We start from the raw sequence: 25,132 nt of genomic DNA on the forward strand, positions 1-25,132 counted from the left end.
GGTGAGAGAGTCAAACTAGAACTAGTGTATAGAGCTGTACCTTTAAAGGTTGCCTTCAGCAACCTACCCCATGCTAGCTAGCCAGAAGGTCGCTTAACCTCTCAAAACAGCATGCCTTCTAAGAATGCGTGTCCCAACATACGAGCCTCTGTGTGTGTGTGCACATGCGTGTGTCAGAAGGAGCATTAAACAGAACCACAATATTGGACTTCATTAAAAAGTATTTACTTTAATTTTTTGTGTGTGGGTGTGTACATATGTGCACTACATGCAATGCCAACAGAGGCCAGAAGGGGGAATTGGATCTCCTAGAACTCCGAGCTGAGAACTGAATGAACCTGGGCCCTGTGAAAGAACCTTAGGTGTTCTTAACCACTGACACTTCTTGTCAGCCCTTTAAAGAATGAATGCCTTCATTCTTTAAAGTAATTTCACATGCTCAAAGCAAATAAGTATAAGTTGGGGGTGGGGCTATAAATAAACCACCATCATCTTTCGTCATCAAACTAGATCATCTGGACATCGTGTCTGACCTTGGTACCTACGGACTTTTGGAACATAGATTTGATTTAACTGAAAATAAAGGTACTCCTTACCTGCAATGTGGTGTCTGCAGTGAACATGTGTGTACACTGTTTCTTCCCTTATCCCCTCATAGCGTACTAGCAGGGTTATTACATTGGAGCAGGTATTGTAAGTCATCTGGAGAGGAAATTAAATGTACAGGAAACTGTAGGGAGGCTACGTGAGGATGCTACACCAATTTCAATAAGGAATGTGAACATTCTCCGAGATTAGTGTCTGCAAGGGTCCTGGAATCATTGCCATTGAATGCTAAAGATGACTGCATGCACTTCATGTCAATGTAAATTGCTTATTAGGCTTATTTACCAAGCAATTAGCTATGATGGGGGCTATAGGCAGGAGTGTGGGAGGGCTTAAAGAAGCCCCACTGGGGATGATAACACCTCTTTAGCTGAGGGAATGAAAATTCCTGGCAAAAAGCTCTTTCTTCAAAGACTGATTGACTAATCAGCGCTACAGTGGTGTGGAACGTGGTTGGAATGTGGCAGGACCAGAAGCTGGCTACCTTATCTTGGGCTAGCTTTAGCCCCCTGAGAAGCCGTTCTTTGCCTACCTCTGTGTTGGAACTAATATCCATAGATTCACCTTTCTGGAATCTATTAACTTAGCAGATAACTAACTTCCACCAACTCAAAAGCTACCAGTGATGTCAGATAGCATCTGAGGTCTATAGCAGGGCTTCCTCCATTTCGCTTTAGCCTCCTTTCTGATGTGCTCATTGCTGTATTTTAAAATTGCCTTATAACAATTCTGTGGTATGCAGCTATTATTTTTTTTAAAAATTACTTTATGAAGCTGCTTCCATGTAGGAATATGGGAACCTGAGATGACCTCATTGCGTATTTTCTAGGCCTTGGTCACTCAAATTTGGCTCTAGAATAAATTCTCACTCCCTTTGATGTGAGAGTTGTGTTTTTCGAATTGACAGCTGCAGAGCTCGGTCCTTCCCAGCCAATAGATTTCTATCCTCTCCCTGAGGCCCTGTGCATGTAGAGAACGGTTGCACACAGCTGGTTTGGAGGAGTGACTCATCCTTTGGTAACGGTGTGATGAGCCTCCTCGGGGAGGCAATATGGATAGTCAAGACCCTAGACCTCCTGCTCTTTTTGGTCTACGTTATATTTTTGTCATACATGACTGTCTCTCCTGGGCCAAATGCCCAGGTTTTCAAGAATTTAGCTGTGCCAGGTTCCACATATCAGCACAGCTGGGTGTCTTGAGTGTCTGTATTGCCTCCCTGAGGAGGCCCATCACACTGTTATGAGTCACTCCTCCACACCAGCTGTGTGCAATCCTCCCATACGTGCACATGGCCTCAGGGAGGGGATAGAAATCTATTGGCAGGGAAGGACCGAGCTGGGGATCCTACACTCCATGGGTCTAGGAAGGGTACTCAGTGGGTCTAGGAACTGGGTAACCAAGTGATGCTGTAGCTGTGGCTGCATAGAACAAAGCTACACCATTCATCAAACATCTCAGACTCCCCAGGTAACATCTTTACAATGCACTTATTTGTTTTTCTTTGGTGTCAGGTTGATCCAGAAGTAATTCCTCTGCACTTTACACTGAATAGAGGTTCTACATCCCTCCATCCCAGCAAACCAGTAAGACCCACATAATCACTAGAGGGAAGTTAAAGATGCCTGACCCACCCAAAATTCTCTAGTACAGATGCCAAGAACTCCAAACACCCCCTTAAAAATACAGTGAAGCTAGGACGCGTGGAATGACTCCCAAGATGCTCTATGGGACACATTAGACACACCTGTTAACATACATCCTTGTACCATTCTTATTAAATGCTGTTTCCCCTTTGTCATTGGCCAGCTGGGTATCTGCCATCACATGCACTATGATCTTTGCCCCTTAACACTGAAGCAACCTAAAAGCCTTACTAGAGATATCTGCTGTTCGGGTGTCATTGGTTGCGTGAACAGAGGTGGCCTTTGTGCTCACACTGTGAATGAACACAAAAGCTGAGCTCCAGGTGGGAATGGCTAAAATAACCAGCAAGGCTTCCTTTAGTTTAGTTCATGTCTCAAAGACCGTGAAGATCGTCCTTTAGTTTTTGTCTGGGGTGCTTTGATAAAGGCAGAGTCTTCCTGGAAAATCCTGCTCTTTGATTTCTGGGTGAACCCAAAGAAAATATATCTCCCAAAACCCCAAGTCTGTCTCCCAGTGCTGTTGCTTGGTGAGATCCACAGAAGTTTTGTCACACCCTGTCTGAAGAAAGACGGCATTCAACTGTGATGGCACCAGTCTCCCACCCTGTCTGTGTCACATTTCCACCGAACACTGAGTGGCGTCTGCTCACTCTCCATAGGCAATGAATTATTGGGAACCCAGTGGCTCCAGGCAGGACTTTGATGCTGGCTATCTGCCCCGAGCTAGGAGATTTTTCCCTCTACAGTCTCACTATGCTTGGAAGGCAAATCAAGGGAATATAATCAAACCAAATCCAGTTAGGCCCAATTTTCTGATTTTTTTTAAATGTTCATTTATTTATTATATGTAAGTACACTGTAGCTGTCTTCTGACACACAGAAGAGGGCATCAGATCTCATTATAGATGGTTATGAGCCACCATGTGGTTTCTGGGATTTGAACTCAGGACCTTTGGAAGAGCAGTCAGTGCTCTTAACCACTGAGCCATCTCTCCAGCCCCCAATCTTGTAATTCTTTATGGTAAATTCCAACACCCATTGTAAAATCTGACAGATGGTGAATGGTTAGCCACTCTTTTTTGAAGACCTTATTTCCAAGATATAAATAAAAGCAAGCCTCAGACAGAATTCCACTGTACATACACTTATTTAACAAACAAACAAACAAACAAACAAACAAACACCAGCAAGCAGGTGTAACAAAATTCATCAAGGCATGGTGCCATGTGTCTGTAAGACCAGGTTTTGGAAGGCAGAAAGTTTGGAAGGTCACAAGTTCAAAGCTAGCCTGAACTACACAGTGGAATCAAAGCAAACTGAAGCAAATAAAAGATAAGTGGCTTATCAAACTGTTCAAGATTGCTCTTTGTGTTTGGGCCACCAATGTGCATGAAAGACACCACTGGCAAATACTGCAGGGGTCAAGAAGGATTGTGTTCCCCTTGGCCATTCACACTCATACATCCTTCAATAGAAAGACTAAAACACACCCTCTAAGATGATCAAGTGGTGTCAGGCAGTAGGGTCTTTAATCCCAGCACTGGGGAGGCAGAGGCAGGCAGATCTCTGTGAGTTTGGGGCCCCGCTTGGTCTCCAGAGTGAGTTCTAGGACAGCCAAGGCTACACAGAGAAACCCTGTCTAGATATATATATATATATATATATATAGATAGATAGATAGATAGATAGATAGATAGATAGATAGATAGATAGATGATAGATCAAGTGGTGGATACCGATCTAAGCAGAAGGCCATAGCTGGAGTTCATCAAACTGCCTTTGTCAAAGTTCCCCAAATATCCCACTTGTCTTTTCTTCCCTTGAAGATGGTGGAGATTCCTAGCTTCATATCCCACAAACCAGAGTTGATGCCTCCGTGCAAGAGGTCTCTGTGAGCCTACTTCACCACTGTGGCCACATGGGTTGTGATTGCTCAGAACCTATGCCATACAGGTTGGTAAATCTAAACACCACTTGTGGTTGGTGGGATGCCTCTACTCCTAGACAGCAGCTAGATGCCTCCCATGAAAGTACAGGGAGACTCTGCTACTTCATGCAATCTTCACTCTTAAGTGTCTTTATCAGTGAACGTTCATTTTAAAAGATTCATTGTGCTAATTAAGCATGGCACACAGTTCACCAATAAAGATCCATGTCTGGCAACTGCTATGTTCATAAAAACCCTCACCTCTGTGGGGTCTCTTAAGTCAGTTGACAAGAAAGATGTGTTAGTTACCATTCTGCTGCTGTGATAAAATATCACAACTATAGAGCAGCTTACAGAGGAAGGGGTTTATTTGGGCTTATGGTCCCAGAGGGATTCAGTCCATTGTGGTTGGGAAGGCCTGGTGCCAATGCAACAGCAGGGGGAGGAGGAAGCAGAGAGAACTGAAAGTCCATTGAGGTTATAAACCTTTCCAGCCCATCCCCAGGGATGTACCTCCTCAAGACCCCATCTCGAAAGGCTCCATAATCTTCCTAAACTGTGCTACCAACCGGGAACCAAATGCTCACATACCCTTAGGGGACACTTCTCATTCAAATCACCACTGCAGACACTGAGACAGCAGTCCAGAATCAAGTACCTCAACTCTGAGTCTGAGAAACATGGCAATACTCATGGGGCTATGCCCACACAGTGCAGATAAAACTGGATCAGGGGTAACTGGACAGATAGTCAATTCACCTGGAAGACAGGTCATGTTTTCATAGCTGTGACTTAAAGTCAGAACTGTACATGGGACTTATTTGCACAATACTTATTGAAATAAGGATGTTTTCCTCATAGCATTCCTTGCAAGCATGTTCACAGATAATGAATCAGGTCTTGACAGCGTCCAGTCTTCCTGGAGAGATCTGAGGCTCCCAAGGGGGTCTTAAGTTTAAGGTTCAGGCCATTACACTTTCTGAGATCAGATAACCAATGTTGTCTGCCAGAAGGGCTGAATCGCCAGACATCAAGAATGTCTTTGAACAAAGTACAAAGCTATGAATGGTCTCTCTTGAAAATAAATGCATAAAGAAATACAAACTTAAAAGCACACATGCACAGAACATGTAAAAATCACACAAAACTTCAGTAGCTCTCTGAAACCTATGTCAATGAGCTAAGTTGTCTAGAGACCACAAGCTCTCCATCCATCTGTGGGTCAAGCATTCCTGTCTCATATGCAGTACCATGGGCTGAAATATACAGTTGTTCACCAAAGTGAGTGCATTCATACACAATAAATAAATAAATGTAAAATATAACATTCTAAAAGACACAGAGTACACAGGAACAAAGAACAAGGTGGTGCTATAAAACACAATTCTGAAATGACTGTGACTGTAGAAAGGCAACAGAAAAGCCAGAAAAAATGCTGGGGTTCCTTTAACCTTTGATACTTTGTTTCAAAGGTGGGATTCTTTTAACCGTTGATACTTTGTTTCAATGGTCCATTTCTTCTTGTCACTTGAAGAGGATCAAGTTCTGAGAAATAACCCAAACCTCAAAAATACACCCCAAGACCAATTCAATTTTAAATGTTTTCTGGACAAACTAACATCCAAGCAGAAGACAGCAGGGAGCCATCAACAGCATATAAAAACCATTAGGGTGGCATTGACCTTAAGTTTCTGTAAGTGCTTTTTATGGTGTTTAAAAGGGACACATGACTAACAGGCACTATAATAAATGAAGACTCTTCTAAAGGAGATTAGCACAATCCCAGCACTCCTTGGTTGAACATCAAGAAATCTTACTTCACACGGGTTTTGTGGTGGTGCAACACTTTAGTCTCAGCGTAGATGCAGGCATACCTATGTGAGTTCTACACTAGCCTGGTCTACAAAGCAACTTCCAGGATAGGTAGGGCTACACAGGGAAACCTTGTTTCAAAAAACAATTATGACATTTTTTTTTCTTTTTCTGGAATTGCTGAATTTTATTGCCAGAAATTGCTTCAAGGAACCGAGGAAGGCGGAAGGGGGAGGGGGCGCAGCAGTACTCCATCTCAGGCTGCAGGGGCAAAAATTGTAACTTCTCAAAACGTGTTGCCTGGTTCTTTAAACTATATACTTTGCCTGTTTTCTGAGTAGTGACCAAGGCTGAGTCCCTCAGGGAGTTAGTTATGCCTTTATTCCTATCTGGGTGTCAAATACCAAAATCTACAAAACAAGGTATAAGCTGGAAACCATCAGATTTTTTGTTGTTGTTCAGAATTAGCAGCCAGGTGTCTCCACCTCCCACTCCCCTTTCTCCTTCCTTTCCTGGTCCCCTACCACACACACACACACACACACACACACACACCCTTTTCTCCCCTTTGTGGATGATAGACACACACAATGCACAGGTGAGAACCATCTCTGTGACTTTGCTACTTGAACATGCATGCCTGCCGTTGGGTGAGATGCACTTGCAGAAGTGTGTTGTGGGAACCAGACAGAGCTAGGCACTCAGCCAGACGAAACACAGCAACCTCTCCTTTTAGAGGGACTAGACACATTTACTAACTGATAGCTTGAAATAGAAATGACTGCTTTCTAATGTCATGACCATAGGGACCACTGGAAAGGGTAGGCTGAGTGAATGTTCCAGAAATGAATCTGTTGCGCTTCCCTTTGCTGGGGAGTATGCAGAGGTTACCAGAAAGCATAAATAGCCAGAAAGCTGATGGGTTGTTTGTTGTTTGTTTGTTTTGTTTTGTTTTGCCTTGGTGGTACCTGAGTGCTTTTCTCAATCAACTGGGCTTTCCTGGCCAATCTCTCTGTATCATTTAAAGCTTGGTTCTTGAGTTCTCCAAGGTTCCTTGAAATATGCAGGTCAGGTTTCAGCTGAACCCCCAACAGCTGCCTGACTTCGTTCTAACATTCTCCTGCTCTGGGGTCTTTGTTGAGAATCCAGGTCCATGAAGGAACTCCTAGATAATATTCAGTAACTTGGTCTTAAGCCTCAAAAGTTTGGAACTGGTCCAGAGATGAGCCACATGCAGCACATGAGTGAGGGTGCTGGCAGAGGCCAGAAGAGGGCATCAGATGGCTCAGAGTGACTGACAGGCATCCGTGACTCACTAAATTTGGATGCTGCGAACCAAACTCCAGTCTTCTGCTGGAGCACCACACACATTCATTATCCTCACAAATAGCTGTCTCATAATGAGACTATGCGCTTACTTTAAGCAGTGACTGTTGCTTTGGCTAAGACGAGTCTGCTGCTAAACAGAAGGATGGAAAAGTAGTTCTGCCTGAGACAAGGAAACAAACAAATGCAAAACAAGACAACATCTGACTGTAACCTGACAGTCAGAGGCAGGAGCTGCCTGCATGTGGAGCAGCTAGCACGTCCACACGAGGCACAGGAGACTTGTAAAAATAGCCCAAATTATGTAGGTCATAGTAAATGTCACAGAGGTCAAGCAGAGGTGTCTCTGTCATTGTTTCTACTAATGGAGGCTTCTGTGTGTCAGTGGGAAGACAGCTGAAAAGGCACCGTGAATGCCAGGCTCGGAAAAAGCTCAAAACTGTGAAAAGGATTGGTGGAGGGTGGGGGAGTAGGAGGAATTGTTTTCCTCCTCAGCTTTACCCACTGTCCTTCATCTAACTTACAGATCAAGGGTAGCTAGGTCTAAGGAGGGAACGTATGACTCGGGGGTCAGACAGCTAAAGGAGAGGCATTTAGAGGTATGTGATTGTCATGGCTATTCTTAGTTGTCAACTTGACTTCATCTGGAATGAACTACAATCCGGAAGTAAGAGGCACACCTGTGATCCAGATCCTGAGGCTGGGAGACACAGGCTTCTGGCCTGGATCTTGACATGAGGTGACACACACTTTTGATCCAGATCTTGAGGCATAGTGACCATGAAAAGCTTAGGCCGAGGCATGGTGGAACATGCTGTTAATCCCAGGAGACTAAGGCAAGCAGATCTAAAATTGTCAATCCAGATGTGGTTTGGGCCCTATCTTCTGCTGGAGGCCAACAAAAAGACATTGGAAGAAGGAAGACTCACTTTTCTTTGCCTGCTTGCACTTACTTGCCAGCACATCTGTTGGAACCTACTTCTTTAGGATTCCAGCTTATACAGAAACCAGCTTAAACAATGAGCCTCGTGGGACTGAACAACTACTAGATTCTTGGACGTCCCATTCACAGCTACCCATTGTCAGGTTAGTTGGACTGCAGACTGTTAATCATTACAATAAATTCCCTTAATACATAGACACATTCTATAAGTCTGGCGACTCTATGGGACCCTGACAAATACAGTGGTCATTATTTAATAGGCAGTGAGAAGGATTTTTCCTTGGGTTGGAAATACAAAGAATTACCCCCATCTTTCTACTACTGGGATGCTTAGCACACACCAGCAGCACAATCTCCAGGACAGAACACACAGTAGCTTCTTAATCAAATTAAATAGCAAAATGAAAGCAATAATTACTCAAATTTACTTGGCAAATTAGCAAGACAAATTAATTGAAATGCTCCTTTTGAACATAAGAATATAATTATAAAATCTTCGCTGGATAAAGATATCTCTGAGGCATGAGTTAAACCAATTTGACAATCAGATTATGGGCACCCCAGGTTTAATATGTTAAAAAAAAAAGAACACATTAAAAGCACATATTCAAAACAGCCCCATCAAGGGCAAATCTCTCCCAGGCTTTCTTTCTATGTCAGGTGCTCTGCTGTTCCCTGAATTGTTTCTATCACTTACACTCTTGTTCTCTCAACAAATAATGGAGACAGCACAAACCACCATTGATCCTTGTTATAACCACAGGCTACAAGGATGAAATAAACTCTGATGCCTGACAAAGGAAGACAACGGTGGTGGCTTTTCTCTTCTTAGCATTGATGGCAACTCACAAATCTCCATAAGAAACTAACTCAGACAAACTATCCCTGGAAGTAGATTGCTGTTCGAGGGTAGATGTGCAGCCAGGCTGGCCCAACTTGAAAAGTGGGGGAGGGAGAGAAAAGGAGAGATGAGAGATAGGAGATGAGGGAAAGGGGGAGGGGGAGGGGGAGAGGGAAGGAGGGAGGGAGGGAGAGAGAGAAGGGGAGAGATGATATTGCATTACTGGGGAGCAGCTTGCCCAATGTGAACTATGGTGCTCGGAGCTACCAGTGCCAAACACATCTGTGAGGAGAATGAGCTCAGGCTAATGCCAGCCTATAGATAACAAATGGTTGCAGCCATTTTGCAGATGGTTCTCAAACATGGACCCCAGCCTGCATCTCTGAGGCCCTGCCCAGGTAAGTTTGCCTTGCCTGGTCTTGTCTTATGCCATTTGAAATGTCCTCTTTGTTTTTGTCAATTAAAATCAGGTTTTTGTAATCTAACCATAAAAGCATCCTAATTTACGTAAATGGTCAGTATTTAAAATACCAGTGTGAGGGGGCTGGAGAAATGACTAAGCAGTTAAGAGCACTATTTCTATAGAAATCTGGACTTTGTTCCCAGCACCTACAAGGCCCCCATGGTCTGTAACCCCAGATCTAGGAGAATCTGACATCTGTGGATATGAGGCACACACACAGAGCACATATATACATGTAGTCAAAACACGCATATACATAAAAAAATCTATAAAAAATAAAAACCACTGAGAAAATGATAACTTGTGAGATATGAGAATGAAGCATTTATTTTCTCAACATGACTACTTCTGATTCTCTTGTCAAAGATTGATAACTACGGTCAAGGTGGATGCAAGGTTAGTGGAGATTCAGACACTCCCTGTCCAACCTGTTTTTAAATGAGTAAATTTAGAAATACTTCTTTCTTCCTCACAAATCAGTGTCATTCAAAGATTAGCACTGCAACACTGTCTGATTGGTCCGAGCAGTGACTACTGCAAAGCTGGCTCAAAGCTCCAGCGTTAATATGAAAACTCTGGACAAATCAGTGACAGGAAAACACCTAGGCATGCAAAGAACAAAACACCGCCATCATTAGTAAACAGTTTTTTCTTTCCTCTCTAGGACATAGACATGTCTGAGCTAGACCCTTTCTATACTGCATTAGGGCCACGAATGTAAACTTTCTTTTTTTTTTTAATTAGGTATTTTCCTTGTTTACATTTCCAATGCTATCCCAAAAGTCCCCAATCCCCTACCCACCCACTCCCCCTTTTTGGCCCTGGTGTTCCCCTGTACTGGGTCATATAAAGTTTGCAAGTCCAATGGGCCTCTCTTTGCAGTGATGGCCGACTAGGCCATCTTTTGATACATATGCAGCTAGAGACAAGAGCTCCGGGGTACTGGTTAGTTCATATTGTTGTTCCACATATAGGGTTGCAGATCCCTTTAGCTCCTTGGGTACTTTCTCTAGCTCCTCCATTGGGGGTAAACTTTCTAGGAAGACCTTTCCTGCCTATTACATACATTTTTCTGGGACAGTTAAAATGTTTGCTCTGAAGGTCCTTGCTAACTTCTGAAGTTGCTTCTACAAAACCCTGCTGAAACAGAAAATCTAAACATAAAGAAGGCTCCTTTCCGGCCGAATCCATTCATCTCCCTGCAGCCTAACCTTCCATACACCCTCAAGGACACCCAGGCTCAATCCATACTGATGCGAATCCTATACAGCCATGAGGGTTCAGCTGTGACCCCACCCCCCCGCCCCAGGGAAGGTCATGCAGTCCTGAGTTATTATTGGTAAATCACAACATCAAGCTGCTTTTAGCTACAAGTAAGTAATGGAAGCACACAGCGCCCTTAGGGAAATGAACATCTGTGTGTGAGCAATGTCTGAAAGGTCCAAGGGAAGGCAAGATTCAGAGGTGACAGATCTTGGGCTGGCTCTGTTGTCCACCTCTGCTCCTCTCTGCTGCTTACTTACTCCTTTCTGGAGTGTGTGTGAGTGTGAGTGTGTGTGTGTGTGTGTGTGTGTGTGTGTGTCAAGGCCAGGGTAGGACAGCATGGTTTTGGTTCCTCTCCTATAAGCATGTGACCCTTTCCTCTGAAACCTCAGAGAACATCTCCAGAGTCACTGACTCTGATGCACAGGCTGGTGTGGGCCACAGTGGATCTGCAGTGCTCACCACATGACTTTCCTCTGTTGCCCATCAAGGCATTTATACAGCACAGTAGCGTAACAGAACAGGGCTGTGTGTGCAGTTGCTTTTCCACTGTCCCAAGGGCATCACCGGCTGCTATAAGGATCAGTGAGTGAGCATACCCTTTCAAAGAGGAACAATTTTCTAACGTGTGACAGGTCATGTTTGGCTGGGATCACACATCATCTTCCTGTAGTCCGACTGCCTGCCTTTGTAAATAAATATTGCCCTTTGTCCATAATCTTTCATGTTCTAGTTGCTGGGTTGAGTAGTCGTGGCAGAGATGCATCATTCACCATGTTGGAAGCATTACAATCTGGCTCTTTCTAGAAATGCTGTCTCACCTCTAGCTGAATCTCAGCAGCTGGAGTAGAACAGCATCAGCAAGGCAATCAGCATGAATGATGTAACAGCCACACTTCTCGTCTAACACGCTTCAGAAGTCTTAATTCCATCACACCTATTGGTGTGATAAAGGGGTTGTTTTAGCTCACAGTCCATCAGAGCAATGCAGTCAGAGCAGCAGGAGCCTGAGGGAGTTGGCCACATGTCACCCATAATTAAGAGAAAAAACAACAATGCATTCATGCCAAACCCAGCTTACTTTCTCTAATCTCATACAGTTTAGAATACCCTGAGTAGGAAGTGGTGCCACCCACAGTGGGCAGGGCTCCCTACCTTAACTAATGCAATCAAGAAAACCCCCACTTGCTCACAGGCCAACCTAATCTAGACAATCACTCACTAAGACTCTCTTGCTAGGTGATGCTGGAGTGTCAACTTAACAATTAAAACCGAGCCGTACAGGTGCATATTATATGTTTTATATTTGTCTCTCTTTCTAGTTTTAAGTTCCTAAAGGGCAATAAATAGTGACTTGTTTTATTTTTTACTGATGCTGTCTCCCTGGCCCCTTGTGAATGGCCTGGTGAACTCCAGGATCTATATTATCCTATGGGAGGAAGTTGTGCCAATACACTGTCTTCTTCCAGAAGAAGGAGACCCCAGAGGAAGGAGACGTAAACTCAGGTTCCCATAAATGGCAGAAGCAAGGGGCGACTGTGCGACTGTGGTCCTCATCAGGTACCGCTGAATGTAGGACTCTGAGTGTTCCCCGACTGCTGGGCTTATCTACCCTGTCCTAGGGGCCTTGCCAAGTTAGCATCACAGTTTGAGACGTCACTAAAGCCCCGAAGCTCAGCATGATCCCTGTAGTGAGGGAGGGCGACAGTTTCCTACGGGAGGTAAGCAAGAGCAGTTATGTGGGACAGGTCTAATAGTGGTTCTCTGCTTCTCCTCTGAAGTCTTTTGAAAGAAAAAGAAATGTCAGAGTTCCTAAAAATAGAACCTGAAAAAAAAAAAAGAGCTCAATAAGCAAAAGCTATTTACTCAGGGGACCTAGAGCTGTTTTAATCTTGAGATAGAGTCAGTTTTCTTCCCCCCTCATCACCCAGTCTAAGAGAAACTTAAAAACAAATGGGCAGAAATTAAATCGCATAGGCTCTTGAATAGCTAATGTGTTTTTAGTAAATAAATAATTAGAGGCTGGAGAGACTGCTCAGAGGTTGAGAGCACTGGCTGCTCTTCCAGAGGACCTGGTTCTATTTCCAGCAACCACATGGCAGCTCACAGCCATGCGTCTCCAGGTCCAGGGCATCTGGTGCCCTCTTCTGTCCTCTGAGGGCACTGCAGGCACATTGACACATACACATGCAGAAGAGGATGTTTTTACTTATATATGTAAACTTAAATCTTGAAAAATTATTGTAAACAAAAGAACCAGTAAAGAGGACATTCAATTTTTTAAAATTGGACATTTTTTTTGATGTGCAGTGTTGATAAAGCATAGGATACTAGGGTCCAGCCAGTCTCGTTACCCTCTGCTAATTAATTCAACAATGCATCCAAGCAACAGGTCAGCAGAGGACAGGATTCCGGTCAAGTTGGGGCCCGTGTTAAGAAGCTAGGAATGCTTCAAACACCAGGGAAAGGAAAAGCCAAGCAACATCTTAAAATATTACCCCTGGACATAGTATGCACTATGCAAAAGCAATCCAAACTCCGGCAAGCTTGTACTGGAAGAGGGGAGAGGAGACTCAAGCTGTTGCTTTCAGTAGCTATGCATATTACACTGCTTTCTACTGAGGGCGCCAGTGTCCCCCTGAGGAGAGCAGGGTGACTGTCATCCAGTAACCCATAGAGAAGCTACTTCATTTTCACGGTCTCACTTCTTTTTACTTTTTTAGTTATCTGCTTATTTTCTTTAAACACGGGTTAGCTATGCAGCTCATTATATTAACAGGAAAAAGACAGTCATCAACACCATAACATCAACATTCAAAAATACTGATTTAGGATATGATAAACACCATGAGGCCTGTTCTCTCACAATTTTCTTCTTGGAATCCAATGCCTTATGTGAGCGGCGGATGTCTAGCACAGTAAATTGCACGTGATAGGGGAGGCCTGAGTGGGAGAACCTCAGCCTCTGGTTCACATGGCAGAGGGAACAGACTGGCTGCCCTTGGCAGTCACAGCAGCACAGCTGCCCCACATATGACACCTTGGAGTTTTGGAGAAGAGCAGAGGCAGGAAAGATATGCTGACCTGCCTGAGCCCTTCTGCCCAGAGACAGGTCATGAAACCCAAGAAGACTGTGAACTCCCGCTAAGCAGGGCATAAAAGCCACACGTGTCTGCACCTGAAGGGTATCCATGTCTCGTTAACACAGGCATACACAGAGGGAGTCGGACACGTGGCCTTGCTATTACCATTGGCTCACACCCCACACAGCCCTGTCCAATCACAGCTCTCTGCGACTCCCTAATTACTCATGCTATTACCATTGGCTCACACCCCACACAGCCCTGTCCAATCACAGCTCTCTGTGACTACCTACTTACCCATTAACCCTGCACCAGAAAGCCATGGGTTTAGCATCTGCACAATGTCTTTACCTTCTCGTCAGAGCAGAGGTCCTGTAACACTTACTTTAAATACATGCACATGCTTTTCCCTTACTGACCTACCTTTTGCTACAGGGGCCTGCGTCATGAACCTAGGTAATAGTGTTTAAAGGCCTGATTCTTTCATCTATTAACTCCAAATTCAGAAAAATACTCCAAGGAACATAATTCAGTAAAGACAATACTTATTCAATCAAACACTTCATTAGAGCACACCTTAAAGCAACAGGAAATGAAATAAACTTAGTTATTTCCTCAATTGAAAAGAAATAAGGGGTAGTTAGATCGGAATAAGTTTTATCGACTGAATAAAACCATCCCTATTTACCACAAATTAAAATGTTGAATACTATGTAGCATGCACACCGTTAGAAATCACGGCATGAGTCTGCAGAGCGAGTGACATGCACTTAGCAACAAGTGGAAACACCCGAACTTCTTCATTAGCACACAGACAAGCAGAGTCGAAAAGGGCCCTGCTGCCAGGAGCGTCTATCCCCTGCTGGTACCCACGTGCTCTGTGCTCAGGACCCTGTTGCTCTCTTCCCCCCTTTCTTTACTTTTTTTCTCATTTCTTTCTTTTTCTTTTTTTAAAAAAAGATTTATTTTATGTATATGAGTGCTCTATCTGCGTGTATATTTGCATATCAGAAGAGGGCATTGGATCCCATTACAGATGGTTGTGAGCCACCATGTGGTTGCTGGGAATTGAACTCAGGACCTCTGGAAGGGCAGCCAGTGCTCTTAACCACTGAGCCATCCCTCCAGCCCCTCTTCTCCCCTTACACAAAGTGCTCCACATCCCAGAGAGAAACTTTACCCTCGTCGTAATTTCCTTGATTGCTTTGTTTGCCTGTGAGTTCCCTCGAGATATTTTTTGCATGTATAATGAGTGATAAATATATGATTTTGAACAAATGAATCATAGGATATAAAAGATCAGGAGAGCAAGGCCATTTCTTTTTCTTAGACTCTGCAATATAGATCATAGTGCTGGTGAACAGTAGCGTATCAGTGACTCTTCAATCAACAAGTGAAAATGTATCTATGTATTATGTAAGTATGTATATATGTATATACATGCATAAGTATGTATGTATGCATGCATGCATGCATGCCAAACACAGCCCCACACTGTCTTCCTCCCAGAGAAGCCCCTTTTCTAGGAAGAATAACAAGAACTCACCCAAGTCAAACTGGCCGGAGATGTAGCCACAAGTCTGTCGGACTTCCTCACTGTCCCAGCCCAAGGGGTAGAGGGCACAGCCAGCACCAATCAGCAAGCCTGTGGAGAAGAGGTAAAACAGAAAGCCTTTACAAATCAAAGTGCAGAACATGACAGGGCCATAGCGCCTGCTCCTTAAAAACACCAGGTTAAATTCCTTTCAGCAATGTAAAGTCAGTTAGATTCCAAGAACAATATTGAGTCTGCTTAAAATAAGAATAAAAACAGTAACAACTCAGTTTGTTTCCAACTTTACCTTTTAAGAGCACAAAAAAAAGCCTTCAGAGTCTTGTTAAGGAACTAAAAAGAGTTTCTTTTAATCACACTTGCAAAAAGCCAACCAATCCCGTTAATCCCATGGAGAACAAATTCAAGAGCAAGCAACATTAGTAAGTCACACTGCACTGTTCAGTGGGATTTCTGTTTCCAATATAAGAATCAACATAGAATGTTGTAGTGTTGTGAAATTTTACAGGGCCCTTGACCTGTGAACTTGCACTGCCTGTTCCTCACAGCTCAGGAATGATCTAGAAGGCGGACACGCAGAAGACTCAATCTGCACATCCCTGTAAAAGCAACGTGGTTTTATTTTAATGTAAATCAAACTATGTAATGTAAATCAATTGTAAATCAGACTATGACAAGTGCTTCCTGTGAGTCTTTAATTTTGCATACGGTTTTACAAGAGCCAGAAAGAGATTTAAATTCTCACCACCAGACTCTATAAGTTAATCTGACAGTAAGATCTAGTCAATCAGTGAGCATTACCATCCACCACAACCCAAAGATGCTAACCCAGAAGCACCGACATACAGCTGTGTGATGGGTAGGAATGGGAGTTCTCAGACACCACAGAAGCAGCCCCACATGGGCACACACTTTAATACAGTAACATGGCTGAGAAATGCGGCAACAGGGGACTTGACACTGACACACTGAATCCTGTCTCTCTGGCCAGTGTTTACTCTTCTTTACCCCTATTGGGTAGATTGTCTGCTTCTCTAACCACTGTCTGGTGCAGAACTGTTCATGCCTCCCTCCCAACACCCTGCCACCAACACTGAGCTAAGCCACAAAGAGAGACAGTCCCCACAGTGTGGCACTCATTTCCTGCCTTAGTATCCTTCCTTTCAACCTATCCCCTGGTCTTCAGAAAAAAAAAAAAATGGATCAGAGGATCTGAGCTGAGAGTTCTGGATTCTCTATATAAATCACCAGCTGCAGTGTGACCTGTCTACAGCGCAATGACGGGTGCCATGTTTTGTCTGAAACATTGTCCACAAAGCAGTGAGGCAAGGTTTTGCTGAGCAGACAAATGCCCCACTGGTCTGCTTCCTCCCATTGGGAAAATATTTCCCAAGCTAGTTTTCCTACCATTAGATAAAAAGAGAATTAATTATGCAGGATACCAAATTTTGTACAAATTGAGTCCCCAGCATATTTATTAATCAATGCAAGAACATTATAAGAAACTTAGTTCTTAATAGGTGACACCTTTTTTGTGAGTAAATTTTAAAGGATAACGAGTACAGAAATGTTTGGGATAGAATTTGTTCAAGTGTGAAAAACACTTCTAAATGTTAACATGTAAGTCACCAATAGCTCCTTGTCTGACTTGGAAAGAAATATTCTAATTCACTAATCACCAAGTCCCCAAAGAACTTTCTTGTCCCCTTGGATGCTAGCTGGATTTGTACCCTGATCAGAAAGGAGCTGACTCATGCTTAGCTATGTCTGTATATTCCTGTGCATATAGGAAGGGGAACAGCAGTTCCTTAAAGAGCAAAGCAGTCGAAAATCTGTTCCTTTTTGAAATCGGGGACCATTTTTGTGAGACCATGAAACGCAGACTCAGCCATGTCAATTAGCAATAATTTTGTACATAGGAAACTCATGGTGCATGTGTGAATTTTAGGTAAACTTTCCTTCACTATCCTACATTCCAGCCCTGTGCATGAATTTTAGACAGCAACTACAAACATATGCTCACATTTAAAAATTAGTTGTTCCGTGGAGTTCAGTAGTGCATGTGAATTTTTATGTTAATATTTATATAGACTGCATCTTGTCATCTACCACTGTCTGCCCACAGGAAGGATGCTCTACATGCTAAAGATTTTGAGGAACATCTCCAGAAAGCAAGAGGATAACTTTGGGTTCACTGGTAGCCAGAGTTTTAGGATCTGTGGCTGAACACCAATGGTGGTGAATGTCTGTATTAGCGGGTAAGAACCTAGGATAGTCAAGAACTCAATTCTGCTTCACAGTGGTGGGTCCTGGCAACTCCCTCAAGTACTCAGCCTTATCAGTATTTGAAGCTATCATGAAAGTATCAGACCAAAGACTCAAAAAACTTTAGGACATACGGACAATACCCATCTCCCATTTGTTGGAAGTGTTATTGAATCTGGGGTCATAACCTGTGTCTCAAGCCAGGTCCACTCACCTATTCCCAATAGTCCAATTTAAAAAGTCAAATTAATAGTAGAAAGCAGAAAAAAAAAGATGAGATTTATTCAATGTGGCCACACTGGAAGAGGAAGAAAGAGATCTGGGGATTCCCTCCAGTCTTAGGGTCCTGAGGAGAGACTCGTTTAAATAGAAGACCACACAGATGCACATCTAAACAGACCCAGTCAGTGTGTCCTGCTCAACTACTGACCCATCCTGTCTGGGCTTCATTGTCATTCTGTAAGCTGATCTGACGTGTTATTAGAACTGGTGAAATCTCTTTCCCTTTCTAGGAGACAAGGTCCCACTCTGGTGGGGTCTTTTCTAGCATCAGATTCCTGGGGAAATTCCCATTTCTTTGGGGTCTATTGCTTCAATTGTCTGATAGACTGAGAGCCACAAACGTCTCTTTAGAATGTTGTCATTTCTGCCGGTCTCATTACAGAAGGGTAGGGTGGCAAGTGAGTGCCACACTGCACAGTGCAAATATTGACCATTTTAATGGCTTCAGAAAACTCTAGTGGAGAGACCTGCTCTAGGTGTAAGGCCACACTTCAAAAGGGTGTGAGGCTTACCAGATACACGAGCAGGCTCTGGGGCTGCTTTGCAATAATTAAAGCCAACCCAGCTATTCCGTCTCCTTTCTCGGGTAAGGCCAATGGGTAGGAACTGTAACTCTCAAATCTGTTCTTTACACTGTCCTGTTAGTATGAGCTCTGTGTCACAGTGTGTCACAGTGAGATGCTCTCCTGTGGGAATTAGAAGATGAGACAGGGAAATCTGGGCATTTGACACGGGCACCTGCAGTCAGGTGTAAGCCTTTTTGCAGACAGCTGACTTAAGAGGTGGGGCTTGCAGGCACCTGCTCCACATCGCCTAGAGACATCAGTTGGACATCAGGTTCTTTTGATCTCTGGACCTCTGATTTCTGGAATTCTTCAAGTCAGCTTCTCTGACCTTCCAACAGGCCTGCAAAACTTAAATTGAATCCACAGGCTTCCTACTAAAGTGACCTAGTATGGCTCAGTCCATAGCTGACTCATACCTCATTCATATAAGATACATGATACATTTTTTTTTTAAAAAAATCTTCTTATACTGCTCAAACAGTATGTATATGTTCAATTAACCATCATCTTGAATAAGGTTTGGACTAATTTTTAAAGCTCTCAGGGATAGACGGACAGTGATATATGCCTCAGAAAGGTTAGCCTTTAACTGTCTCTGTGGAGACCTCTTGGGCTAGGGAATTGAATATACTGATTAACCTCTCTAGGAGTGAGGCTTCTGAGCAGATGTTTCAAATGTCAGCTAACTGCCCTAAAGGTGTGGCTTGCAGTTAACCAGAATTTTATGGTCTCCATGGAATGTACCACACTGTAAAAGAAAAGCCACAAAATGGGAAGGCAAGAGCATCCTTTTAGAGGAGAGAGACCTGCCACCATCCAGTGGTAGCTCTGCTGGACCCCAGGCCGGGATGTAGAAATGTTCAACCAAAGCACAGTGTGGAAGCCCCTGGCTTGTCTGTGTGGTCATTACACCCTATGCCAAAATGGGGTCACAGCTAAAATATTTGCTCAGGTGGTATCTTAATGACCCAACGGGTTTCTGATAGCTCTGGCTGCTTAATTTTCTCACCAGGAATAAAAGGTTCGATAGAACCTCTAGCTTACAAACTTTAATACGACTTATAGAGATTTTCCTTACTATATTTACAGACCTTGTTTCCATCCAGGCTTAATTTAAAGCAAGTTCCTTTGCCACTACTTTAAAAACAAATCATAAAAAACAAAAAAGATCACACTATCACACGTTTTGAAAAAGCTGTGTAGTCAGGGGCAAGTTAGGAAGGGTCCTGGGAGCTGGGGCAGCAGCCTTCTGGAAGCGCTAATGGAGGTGAGATGCCAGGGAGCGATGAGAGTCGGGCTCACTTGGGACTAGGAAGGAATCTATTTTTGTCATCCCAGAGACTCTGCAACTTTTAACAGGTCATGAGTAAGTCACAAATTATACATCAGACAAGCCTTCCCTTTTCACCCAGCCTTCTCACTGTAGTCTGCTGGGGGGGTAGGGGCAACACATCCTGAATAAGGTCATTCTGTAGACTGCAGAGAGATGCTGCCTCCTAAAAAAGAATAGAGAGACAGAGAGAGAGAGAGAGAGAGAGAGAGAGAGAGAGAGAGAGAGAGAGAGAGCTAGGTGACTGAATAATTCTGCAATTTAACAAATCCATTTGAATAATGCAGTGGCTATTAGGCCATTCCATCCTGACTACACAGGGCTTGGGGCTCACTCTATTCAAGGACAAATCAAAATATTTTAGGAGCCACATCCATGGACTGACCTTTCGAGAGAAGCCAGTGTTAATGGGGAAAAAAGACCTTTGATAAATGCAAAGATCCAGACACTCCCTAGTGGTGCTGGCTAAAGTTAAAAATCGACTTTCTGTGCTGGAGAGATGGCTCAGTGGCTAAATGCCCTTGTTGCTCTGGCAGAGGACCTGGGTTCAGTTCCCAGCACCTGCACATGGCTCACAACCAACTGCAACTCCAGTTCTGGAGATCTAAGAGCCTCTTTTGGTCTCTATGGGCATTCTATACCCATGTAGCAAAACACTCATTTATAGAGAATAAAAAATAACTTCAAAAAAATTTAAAAAAACAATAACTTCAATAAAAACTGTAGAAGTCTACTCTTTAGCCCAGTGAGCCCCTTCCTCAATGTGGATCCTTCATCTGTCCACTCCCAGTTCTTCTCAGTGTCCCTACAAGGCTAGTGCTCTCTGCCATAATGCTAGTTAAGTCTTAGCATGTGAATGTCAAGCCTTAACTCTGTGAAGGGTTCAGAGGTTCAAGATCAAACCTGGGGCTGGGAACCTTCCCTGCTGCTGAGCTCTTTCTATTCAAACTCCCGCACCGAACACTTGGCCGTAACAACTCTGCTCCAGCCAGGAGACAGAACAACCCCCCAGTCAGCCACTGCCAATCACTCTCCCCACGTGGGAAGACTGGCGTCCTCCTTAAGCTCATAAAGCCTTATTTTTATTATTTTTTTTCCAGGCGACTCTTGAAAGTTTGTATGTGACCCCACTTCTTTTCCATGACTATTGAGCAATTTTTTCCACTTTCCTTTCTTTCTTTTTTTAAATAGTGTGACTTTTTCCACCCACCGCCTTTCCCATCAATTCATCCTTTATGGTTTTTGGATACTTTCGTCCGTCCCTCGTTCCCTTTATCTCCTTTTCTGTGACAAGCACCGAGGGAAAGTGTTTTCTTTACTGTTCTCATAAAGGCTGCTCCATCTTCCAGCCAGCTATCTGGACGTTTCCTTTGGAATGGGTTGGCAAGCTTCCATCTCAAAGTCTCCCTCCGTATGCCAATTTGTATAGGAGATGCTCTCCGTTTCCACAGCAGATAAGGACTCCTTTACAAAACAGAGCAGAATAAACAGCCACGGAGAGGGATCGCCAGGGAGCTCTAGTGCTGTAATTCTTCAGATCCCCCCTAACCCCCCCCCCAAATGTAGCTAAAAGCAAACTATATGTTGCATAGCAAGATAGGTTGGTCAGGCTCCAGTAAGCCATGGTCCTCTGAGTACTAATTAGAAACTGAGGTACAGGGACTGTAAGAAGCTTGTCCAAGAAAAAGAGATCTCAGGTTAATCGCAGAGCTCTGGAATCCCAGTCCAGGACTCTTTCCTATCTGTTATCATCTCAGTAGTTGGACATGAGTCCACTTCAAGCCACATGCACAGCGTGAGGTCAAACAGGGACATGGTGGCTTTGGCCCTATCTGAGTATCGCTCTCTCCCAATATCTTACCTACTGCTAACTAGCCAAGGTGCCCCAGAGATCCCGGACTACGGCATCCACCACTGGCTCTCTGTCTTGAGACCTTCGCTTTTCTGAAAGTGGGGTTCTTTCTCTTTGATAAGAGAATTTTGTTATTGAATTGGGGGATCACAGCCTGTGACCTAAACCAGCTTTGGTCACCAAGGATCCTCAGCAAGACAATCAAGAGCCAAGTTCATAGTGGAAAGCAGGGAAAGGAGGCATACTCGATGGGAAGAGAGATTCTGGACCCCGCCGCCCAAGTCCATGTCCTGGGTCCTGAAGTGAAAGAGAAGTTGAAATAGAGAGCTAAGCATATGATCATGGAAGAGGTCATGGTCAAGGTATGGTCCATCCACCACTGATCGCCATGATCTGGGCTTCACTCTCATCCTTAAGGCAGCCTGACAGGTTGTTAGAACACTGTGACACTGTGGACTCTCTTTCTGGGGAAAAAAGTTCCTCCTCTCCCTCTGACTTCTCCTAGCATCCGATTCCTGGAGAACTCCTATTTCTTTGGGATCTGTGATTTCAATGGCTGATGGGAAGACTGAAAGAGATGAGTGTCTTTTTTGGAACATCTTCATTAATGCAGGGCCAGGTACACTTCCGTTCCTTAGGTTAATGCTCCGACTTGGCCACGAAAATCCGTGCTGTTTAAGTCTAGAAACATCATCATTCAGCCCTCCCTGCTGCCTAGCAGTGAGCTACTGGTTTCCCACCCCCCAGGAGCTCCTGCACACATTACAGCTTATTTGAGGTTGTATATTGCATTGCATTGCAGTTATTTCTGTATTACATCTCCCGTCTGTGGGCTTACTTCCATTCCATACGTTCATTTATAATATTTGTTAAATACCAAGTCATTGTGACATTACTATTTCTCACTTTCAAAAGCCTGAGGAAATGACACAACAGTTCATAATCAATAAATAATATGACATATAATTGCCTGTATTTAATACAGAAGCTTATCAAAGTGGGCCTGTACTTCTAAATGTGCTGCAGAGCGTCCAGGGGACACACCCAGTGTTCGGAGTATCGTCCATCCCCCAGAGTCCCCTAAAAGAGCCACGTGCTCTCTGCTCCACTCTCCACATCAACATGTGTAGTAGTCCCGTGAGTCTTAGCCAGCTGGCAGCTTGCAACCCCAGACAAGGGACAGGCCCTTTAAAACCTGCCAATCCCTCCTTTTAGGGGGTCCCAGTGACCCCAGTGTGAGCTCTAGGGCTCCGAGAGTCTCTGTCTAGTAAGTGTACCTGCAGGCATCATAGTGAGCAGTGGTCTTTGTCATCACAAGTAATACCTCAGAGCTGCAATGCAAAGGAAAATGTGCTCTTTTCTGCGCCGACACCCATGTGTGATCTAATCGCAGGCAGAGTCTTTCTTTGTTTAATCATCCTGCAGACAACTCTGGGTTTTCTTAAAATGTTTTTCCAAATGGTCCATCAACCCTTGTTTCGTTTCCTTTTCCAGATCATGTGACACAAGACGCAAAAGACAAATACAGGGTGTCAGGCACCAGGATGCCTTCCTAGCGCACAGAGAAACCTCACGAGCTAACTTCAGCCATGAGTGGCTTGTCATCTTTTCTCTTTCCAGGGTCCCAGGCAATCTCGGGTACAGAGAAAACCAGTTGTTTCTGATGAGGAGAGTGTGGAGGGTACTGCCATTTGCAGGTGACACTTGTCAGGCAAGTCAAGGCATCAGCTTCCCAGCCCTGGGCTACAAGCACTTCAGCTCCATCAGCCACCTCTCCAGGAGCTACAAAATGAGGGAAGAGCTTTGCCTTGGGCATCGGCAGGGATCGAATAAGATGGTGTTGGTGAAGAAGTGGCACAGTCCTTGATCACAAGAGTCAGTGAGTGGTCTCAATTGGAAACCTTCAGTCTGTCCTGCAGACAGGAGAGTGTGGTGAGTGTGCTGTCATATATATACGGCCAGGATGCTGGTAGTGTCCTTTTCTTTCTCTCTTCTTACAAGAAAGAATAGAGAGGGCCTGAGCAGGATTATCCCTACCACAGTGAGCACCGGACACTTGCTCTCCAAGTCACATCAGTCGCACACAGCTCAGCGCAAATGGAACAATCATAGCCTGACAACCCTGCTGCACGTGCAGAGGGTGGGTGCACTGATGCCTTTCTGACTTGCTCATTTTCTATTTTTCTTGATACTGTTTTATGTCTAGAGGAGGCGCCATTTATACCAGTCAAGTAGAGACAGAACTGATAAGGTGGAGCATGTGGAGCTATCTAGGTGCTACCCACCACCGGGATGACCAGAAGCAAGGGTAGTGTATGGCTATGGCTTGACACATTTGGTTCTTGGCTTTTACTGTAAGGTTTCTGGACCATGTTCACAAAAGAGACAGTTATTTTCACTGACCCAATGGTGTCCCATTGTGTTGGGAGTAAAATCAAAGTTACAGGAGTTTCAGATTTTCAGTGTGCTGTACAGAGCGATACATGTGAGGACCAGCTTCCCGGGCTAGGGGCACTTGTTAAAATGCAGCTTCTGCTGCTGCTCTGGAACAGATCCCGATGAGGCCCAGACCACTGGCTAGGACCCACAGAAATCAGCAAGGGCCTTGTAAAGTGCTTTCTGCCAGATTTAGATACCACCCTAGTTAGATATGTGATCATGAGCCTTTGACCTCTCTTGAGCTCAGATCTTCTTGCACAAAGTACACCTAATAATTTCTGTCCCTTAGCATGGTGCCTAAACCTGCATCATTGTCATTAGCCATACATTAAGGGCTTATGACGGTAGCATTGGGAGCATGGCATACAATAACAGCTTAGGATGGCAGTGGATTGTGTTGGAGGCTATAACAATCATGCTACTGCAGGAGAAACACAAGGACTTCAGTTGGTACCGGTTGATTTTAGAGTCTCTATTAGTGGCTACAGGTGCTCATGAGTGGATGATCACATAAACAATACTGTAATCTCATGAAAAGCAAAGATACTTTACTGCTTGTTCATGGCTTCACAATAGAAACATTTTTCTAGAGCCAACCACAGATCTGTGGCTGGGAATTGTTATATCCTCCTCTAACATGATAGTAGAAAGTTTCAACTCTTAGAAGAGTTGATAGAAATGGACAGCCAACATCTGCTCACTGACCATAGTGGGTCTAAGGTCGGCAGGGCTTTAGAACTTATTTATCCGTTTGCTTATTGCTGACCTGCCCATTTTCCCATTTCTCTATGGATTTGGAAATCCATCCTTTTGGGGGGGGGCACATAGGGGAAAGAGTATTTGTTAAGGAGGTATGGAGCCTCAACTAATATAATTCTTGTCATCTCTCATACACTGTCCTCTTGCAGTATGCAAAATGTTTGCCATTATCCATCCATT

General features: G+C 44.0%; 1 protein-coding gene across 1 annotated transcript in view; it reads right to left on the bottom strand.

Moving 5' to 3' along the window:
- Lhfpl6 (LHFPL tetraspan subfamily member 6) overlaps nucleotides 1–25,132 on the bottom strand; it is a 205,520-nt gene that overhangs the window by 13,303 nt on the left and 167,085 nt on the right. Inside the window, exon 3 of the mRNA XM_021158103.3 lies at nucleotides 15,454–15,552. Within this exon, the coding sequence (XP_021013762.1) occupies nucleotides 15,454–15,552 (99 nt within the window). The remainder of the gene's footprint in view (nucleotides 1–15,453; nucleotides 15,553–25,132) is intronic.

This window comes from Mus caroli, unplaced genomic scaffold, assembly GCF_978045245.1.
Source record: "Mus caroli unplaced genomic scaffold, Mus_caroli_1 scaffold_3, whole genome shotgun sequence".
Classification (NCBI taxonomy): domain Eukaryota; kingdom Metazoa; phylum Chordata; class Mammalia; order Rodentia; family Muridae; genus Mus; species Mus caroli.